Source organism: Anoplopoma fimbria, chromosome 16 (assembly GCF_027596085.1).
Source record: "Anoplopoma fimbria isolate UVic2021 breed Golden Eagle Sablefish chromosome 16, Afim_UVic_2022, whole genome shotgun sequence".
In the NCBI taxonomy this organism is placed as follows: Eukaryota; Metazoa; Chordata; class Actinopteri; order Perciformes; family Anoplopomatidae; genus Anoplopoma; species Anoplopoma fimbria.
Window position 1 is genome coordinate 18,263,336 of NC_072464.1, and position 7,265 is coordinate 18,270,600.

At 43.6% G+C, this 7,265-nt stretch overlaps 1 protein-coding gene across 2 annotated transcripts in view; it reads left to right on the top strand.

Annotated features, from left to right (window-relative positions):
• The window catches only part of stxbp5l (syntaxin binding protein 5L), a 118,329-nt gene extending 111,439 nt beyond the window's left edge, over positions 1 to 6,890 (top strand). For both annotated transcript variants that reach the window (XM_054615401.1, XM_054615402.1), the window contains 6 exons: positions 2,373 to 2,612; positions 4,263 to 4,626; positions 4,973 to 5,138; positions 5,893 to 6,004; positions 6,210 to 6,430; positions 6,817 to 6,890. In XM_054615401.1, the coding sequence (XP_054471376.1) occupies positions 2,373 to 2,612; positions 4,263 to 4,626; positions 4,973 to 5,138; positions 5,893 to 6,004; positions 6,210 to 6,430; positions 6,817 to 6,858 (1,145 nt within the window). In that variant the 3' untranslated portion in view covers positions 6,859 to 6,890. The remainder of the gene's footprint in view (positions 1 to 2,372; positions 2,613 to 4,262; positions 4,627 to 4,972; positions 5,139 to 5,892; positions 6,005 to 6,209; positions 6,431 to 6,816) is intronic.
• Positions 6,891 to 7,265: the final 375 nt, after the last annotated feature.

Consider the following 7,265-nt stretch of genomic DNA (forward strand, 5'->3'; position numbering starts at 1 on the left):
AAGCAAAGCTTGGCACAAAGCTTTGTACATTCATTGGCAGTAGATAAAATACAAAAAACGAGGTTTGCGTAATCTCCAGGTGTCCGTCCTTGTCTCTCTGCTCTATGTGGGTGTATGTGCATATACCACTGTAAGAATCTAGCACTTTGTCTGTCTCACCGCTTCAGATTGTCTGCCTTCCCTTATCACCTCCCTGACACCGCCTCTAGTTCCCTGTCAGGGCCCCAAGGGGTCCCTGTGTCCTGTCAGAGCACCACTGCGCCTGACTTTCATTAGCCAGCACCCCACAGGCTCCGTCACACAGCGTATACACACCACAGCAACACATGGCAGAACCGGGCTGCTGCTACCACCCAGACTCACAAGCAAAAAGGCTATTCAGTCTTCGTGGCTGCCAGCGGCGTTGTACAGCAGTGTTGTCACGATACCAGGAATCTTTCCTAAAAATACCTAAATATATTGATACTGCCCAGATACTGTGGTAAACAAGAAAAAAAGACATCAACCAGAATTTCCGTTCTTGACGTCCCCTGCTTTGGTAGTAGTAGGAGTTTTCATTTTCTGTTTTGTATTGAATTGATTGTAAATTTGAATCCTTACACCAGTTTTGTTACCAGTCTGTTAACTGGGATCCACTCCAAATGTTTTCTGTACTTACAGCAGTATCAAAGAAAGCAGTATCAAAACTTGGTTTTCGTGCAACAGTGCTGCACAGTAGCTCTTCACTGACCACACCGGACCACTGCATAGGGATAAAGAAGAAGCAGAGAAACTTGCCACTCTTGCCAACAGTGTTAAGCAGATGGTGCAGAAAAAAGGGCTTTAAAGAGAAGATGGATACGCGAGTATAGAGGTTGTGTGGCCACCAGAAACATAAACAAGTGGCCTCTTTTTCAGGCGCCTCGTCTTTCTTTTATCTCTGTATATAATTGAAGCAATCTCTCCACACTCAGTTGGGTCTTTCTCTCTTTCTCTTCCTTTCATTCTCTGGTACTGCTGTTCATACGTCCGTCTTGTCTGGTCTTTGGCTGGGCGGCTGTGCTCGTTTGTGGGTGTGTGTGTGTGTGTGTGTGTATGCGTGTGTGTGTGTATGCGTTTCTTTGGGGCATGGCGGTTTGTGGTTTGTTATATGGGGTTCATGTTGTGGGGGACGAGTAGGTTATGCATCCAGGAGGGCAATGCTTCAGCAGTTACACGGAGTCTCTATGTACTCCCACGACGAGCACCACAGCACCGCCCCCTACTGCTGGAGTGAGAGAGGTAAGGGCGCTTCGGCCACAAACCCATCAACTGCTGTCCTGCTGAATATTACACATGCGTCCGTCAAGTCAGTTTGTCAGTCCGTCCTGTGGCCCTGTTTCGTTTAAAACATGCCTAGAAGTGCTTGTTAATGTCCCAAGGTTTGGGATGATGACATCTTTAAAGCAGTGTTTTAGTGTATGTTTTTGTTACACTGTTTACCCCCCCACCCTCCCATAAATAGTGGATGACTATTCAAACCTGTACTTATTTGTGGTTCTCATAATGCCTCGAAATTGCACACATTGAACATCTGTCCAAATTGTTTTTATTTTAGCCTGACGTGTACGCCGGGCTTTTTTTGCACCCATCTGTAGTTGTTGTTACGTAAAGTCTGCACTCTGTGTAACATTAGGCTGGGCATGCAGTACTGCACATCGCCTGGCTCTGAATAATTCACAAAGAAATGCAGCAATACAGAAATACTTTTATGATGGAGGCTTTAAGATGGAGGACGCATATTGGGTAGCACTCTAACAGGGTTAAAGGAGTTTTTTGAATTCCAGTGGGTCTGTCTGTAAATGTGTGTGTGTGTGTGTGGGTGTGAAAAGACATGTAGTGTATCTGAGTGTGTTGCCAGGCTGCTGAAAGGAATCTTATCATTACCTTCAAATCTGTACATTTTCAATGAAATGTGTGTGTGAGTGTGTGTGCAGGGTTTGGTGTAAAAAGACATGTCTGTCAAGTTGTCTCTTTATAATGAAAATATCAATTTGCTTCTCAATATATCACATCTCTTCCCGTGTTCCAGTGTTTTTCGTTATATATAAAATCAGTGAACAATCACATGTGACCTTTTAGAATATTTCTCTTCCGTGCTCCTTATCACTCTCCTTCTCCTTACTATGCTTTTCTTTGTAACGGCTTGTCCCGTCATACCACCATTCTTTCTTCCTTTTTCCCACCACATTGCTGTTCCCTTCCACAACTCCTGAAACTCTTCCTCTCTCTTGTCCGTTTTCTCTCTCTCTCTCTCTCTCGCTCCCTTTCTCTCCCCATCACTTGACGTCTCCCTCCTCTTGCATCGTGTCCACCTGTGCTGTGCTTCTGTGTTTGGCCGGCTGCCGCTACAGAGAGCCGCGAAAACTCCTTCAGCCGCTCACGCAGTTCCAGCGTTTCCAGCATCGACAGGGACACCAAGGAGGCGATCACCACCCTGCAGTTTGGAGAGTCCTACGGGCGCAAGAATGACGCCCTGCCCACCCCGTGTCTATGGGTGGGCACCAGCTTAGGCGTGGTCCTTCTCATTCCAATGTCCATTCCCACCGACCACGAGGAGAGGATGGAGGAACCTGTGGCTATTGGCCCCAGCGGTGAGTCCCAGGGAGACAGGGTTTCATCACAAAGGTTGTATGAACCCAACAGAGGTTCTGAGTCTCCTTAACAATAGATGTTTTGCACAATTTTCTGCACAAACAGATTATTACCAACATTTCCAGTGTGCTCACTTTTGGTTTTACTGCACGACCAAATAAAGTGTTTAATAAATAACCTGGCTAAACTTTTGACTTGTTACTTAGTTTGCAAAGTTCCCACATCTCAGCAATACTTTGGTGAGTACAATATTATCACAACAAATATAAATAATGGCCAATTTGAGAAATTAGACAGATGAGTTGTAATAGATCAGAATTGTTCTAATTTGTTCTAATAGAAATCCACTTTACACCACAGAATCAAGACACAGACATAATGAATCAAAAGATGAAAAGGAACACCACAACATAAAATCAAAATATTATGCTAATTGAAACTATTCACTCCCGACTACAATGAATCTATTCAATGGTAGTCCATCCTTTTTATTGAAATCGTACTTCTCTCCCGTGGGTTTGAAGCTGTGATGATAGGTTTTATGCTCCACATGACAGACAGACAATGTTTGACTGTGCCTGATGATTTTCTTTTAATGTGGCTTAACCATTAGTCATGAAGCTTGCACAGCGGAACACAGCGGGATTGGGATAATAATGGAGCCTGTCAAAACTGAAAAGAAAAAAAAGTCCTGTCTACATTTGTTACACTCATATCGAAGTATTTTTCATAAAACAAAGGTTCAATCAGCTTTTGGCTAGATGTTTTTTTTGTAAACACAATATTGACATCATTTCACCTTCTTGTTGATATTACCTGTTAGCAGACAGTTGTTCATTTAGAGTCATGTTTCTGACTAAACAACAAATACAGACATGACAATATTCAGTTTTAAGTCTTCTGTTTTTCCAATTGAGGTCTCATCCAACTCCTGAAGGAAATAGCTGGACCTTTAGCTGCTTAATGCTTCACTATGTTCACCAGCTAGTTGCTGACTGTGTCTTATTGCCGTTCTGTGCTGAGAATTTATTAAAAACAGCTGCATCTGGAGTAAGATATATAACTGTGAACTCTCCGTTGGTCTTAGTCATACTTAAGGGCTTCTAAAAGGATATTAATTTCAACTAGAGGGAAGTTTGTTATCATGGAGAACTCTGATGTGCACATGCAATGCATTTTGCTTTGACTTCCTTCTGTACTCGAGTACAAGGATATATTTTGCAGCTCCTTTGAGTTTGCACTCTGACTAAACACAACTGAGCCTTTCAAACATGTATTACCTTTCCAGAAACCTCAATGTGTGAGGACAAGGACTCTTACTCACAGATAAAACATCAGTATACCCATGAATCCAGGCCCTTTGAAGTACTAGTCGTCCTCTTGAGACTAAGCTTATTACTGGGAAGTCACAGATTCAGTTTCAAGGAAGAAATGGTGAATAGAAATGCAGTTATGGTTCAATTCTCCCTGTTTGTTTTTAAAGGACACCTGTGGATAGTGGATTGTTTCTTATGCAGTAAATGTTGTATTTGACCACCTTTTTTAGGATTATCTTTGCACGTGGAAATGTGCCGTAGTTTTGAAAATTGTAGTGTTAGCCTTCATGCCTTCCCTCTTCCCTCTGTTTACTCTACTCCAAACACTCCCAGGCACGGCCCTTATGCTGAAGGGCTCAGTATTACGCATTAGCTTCTTGGACTTTATGGGGCAGCTCATTCAGAGCCCCCACGAGGTTTGGCGGGACCTCAACGCCCCCGAGGACCCTGACCGACCGCGGAGGCGTAAGCTGGTCCACTTCTCACCATCATCCTCCCAGGACAACTGCGGAGAGGGACATCTGGCTGTGGTGTGCTCCGAGAAGCAGGCCAAAGTAATATCCATGCCGTCACAGTCTTGCCTCTTTGTCCACAACATCACCGAGTCGTCCTTTGTGCTGCGAGCCGACGTGGTATCTGTGAGCAACAGTGTGTGCCTGGCCTGCTTCTGTGCTAACGGACACGTTATGACCCTCAGGTATTACCTCGAGTACTCATCTACTTACCTGAGACTTACCTATTTACCTAAAAATAACCATGATATACTGTATTCTCAATTTTTATGTATTGTTTCTGCTGCTAAAACTGTCTCAGACAAGGGCTACACAGTAAGTCTTATAATAATTGAGGTCACAGTTTAGAGAATAACTCCTTTCTGATTTGGTTTGATGCTAATTGGTGTTACCTTTGTCCCATGTTATTGATGCCTCTACTTTTTCATTGCCAAAATTGTGCTTTGATGTGTTGTGTGGTTGACTTTGATAGTAATTCTGATACAGGTGTTCTGGTGTCTAACTCTGTCGTTTTTATTATTCTTCTCACAGTTTGCCCAGTCTAAGACCCCTGATGGATGTCAATTACCTGCCTCTGACAGACATGCGCATCGCAAGAACCTTTTGCTTCACCAACGGGGGGCAGGCACTTTATCTCAGCTCCCCGACGGAGATCCAGAGAATTACATACAGCCAGGAGATGTGTGACAACCTGCAGGTATCAATCCATCTATCTTCTGTTTTTACACACACACACACACATTTAAATGTCTCTGAATTTTGCTTTTTATTTTAATGAAATGTATGCATACATGTATGATGTGCACATTACTGTAAGACTCTAACTTGCTGGAATTTGAATCATCTTACATTTTGGGATCTGAGTTCAGTACCCCCACCTTGGTGAAGCCCAGAGCTGACAGAGACCATTAAAGCAAAAAGTCACACCTGTCATGTGTGGTTTGAACTCAACTGGGTGGATTTGGTGGATCTAGTTTTACAGTGTGTGTGTGTGTGTGTGTGTGTGTGTGTGTGTGTGTGTGTGTGTGTGTGTGTGTGTGTGTGTGTGTGTGTGTGTGTGTGTGTGTGTGTGTGTGTGTGTGTGTGTGTGTGTGCATATTTGCATGTAGACTTTGGCTATATGTATTCAGAGATGTGTTTATTCTTAACAGCCATCACAGCACATGCACAAATGATAACAGTCGGAGGAGCTCGTAACATGATGCTGCCATAGTGCCACCTGCTGTACAGCAACAGCAGTTACTCACATTATGGTCACGGAGGAAAATTGTTCACAAATTTGATAAAGGGAAGAGAAAGTGTCAAAAATTGTGACTCCATCCTTCTAAGGATGACCAATATATGATCAATAAATATAAGCAATACAGGGCTGGTTCACAATTGGAAATAATTGTTTAAAAAATGCATTAATTGTTAAGAAGTTCTTTTTCTTCATTTTTTTTTTATTTCAGGAGATGCTCGGGGAGCTGTTTACACCAATAGAAACACCGGAAGCCCAGAACAGAGGCTTCCTAAAGGGCTTCTTTGGAGGAAATTCCCATAACTTCGACAGAGAGGAGCTCTGTGCGTTTCTCTATTTTCTCTCTTTTACTCTGTATGAAGGATTTTATTCTGGGGTGTACTAATCAATCTCGAAATGTCACATGTAAATACAGTAATAAATCGATATCTAGAAGGAACTGCGTAGCAAAGCCCGAATAGTGACCCAGAGTGGGCTTTATTTCTATGCTTGCCTTCATATTTCTTTTTCACGCGATGTTGTTGACAGTTGGAGAGGCAGCAGCTGGGAAGGGTTCTCGGAGTCTAGCCCAGCACATCCCTGGGCAGGCGGGGATGGAGGGCATGAAGGTGGCAGCTAGCGGAGTCGTGGGTGACCTGGCACGGGCCCGCATCGCTCTGGATGAGAGAGGCCAAAGGCTTGGGGAGCTGGAGGATCGAACCGCACTGATGATGACCAGTGCAGAAACCTTCTCCAAACACGCTCACGAGGTAAAAGAAAGATTATTAAGAAATCATAAACCTTGTAAAATGTTACACACAACCAAATTTAGGACAAAACAATATAAAAAAGTATTGTAAATAAACAGATTCCTGTACAAATACCGTTGGAAAGTAAAATCGTATTAAAATCGACATAACCTCATGGTTGCACCAATTGACCCTTCACAAAGCCCCGCCCTTTGTAGTTAGCCTCTGCTAACATCTGTCGGAGCTGGCTGATGCTACACTATGATTGGCCGGTCTGCGTTTTGGGGCGGGACTTGGCGAAGGGGCATGTCATTCATTTAGAATACTAAATTGAAAACAATTGCTTGAAAATGAAGCATTGACAACTCTTTATTCCTCACCATTGACTGTGTGTGTCTTTTTAACAGCTGATGCTAAAGTGCAAGGACAAGAAGTGGTACCAGTTCTAATAGCATAAAGAGGGCCGAGGCTGCCCTTGGACAGCTGGGAGCTTTTTGCCGGAACAGGGACTTTCACTCTATAAATGAGAGCAATTAAAAGAGAGACTCAAGAGTGACTTTGTCTTAGCGGCTTCTGGACAGACGGCGGCACTGTCACATTGTTGAAGGCAGAGGACGTGATAGCTCCCCGTCTAGACATGTATGGATGAGGACAGAAAGAGAAAGTGGCGGCATTTGAAGGACTGAAGATGGAACTGGAAATATCCAACAAGTGTGTGTGTGTGTGTGTGTGTGTGTGTGTGTGTGTGTGTGTGTGTGTGTGTGTGTGTGTGTGTGTGTGTGTGTGTGTGTGTGTGTGTGTGTGTGTGTGGTCGATGTGCGTGGTTGGGTTTTCTGGACGTCACTGTGTAGATACT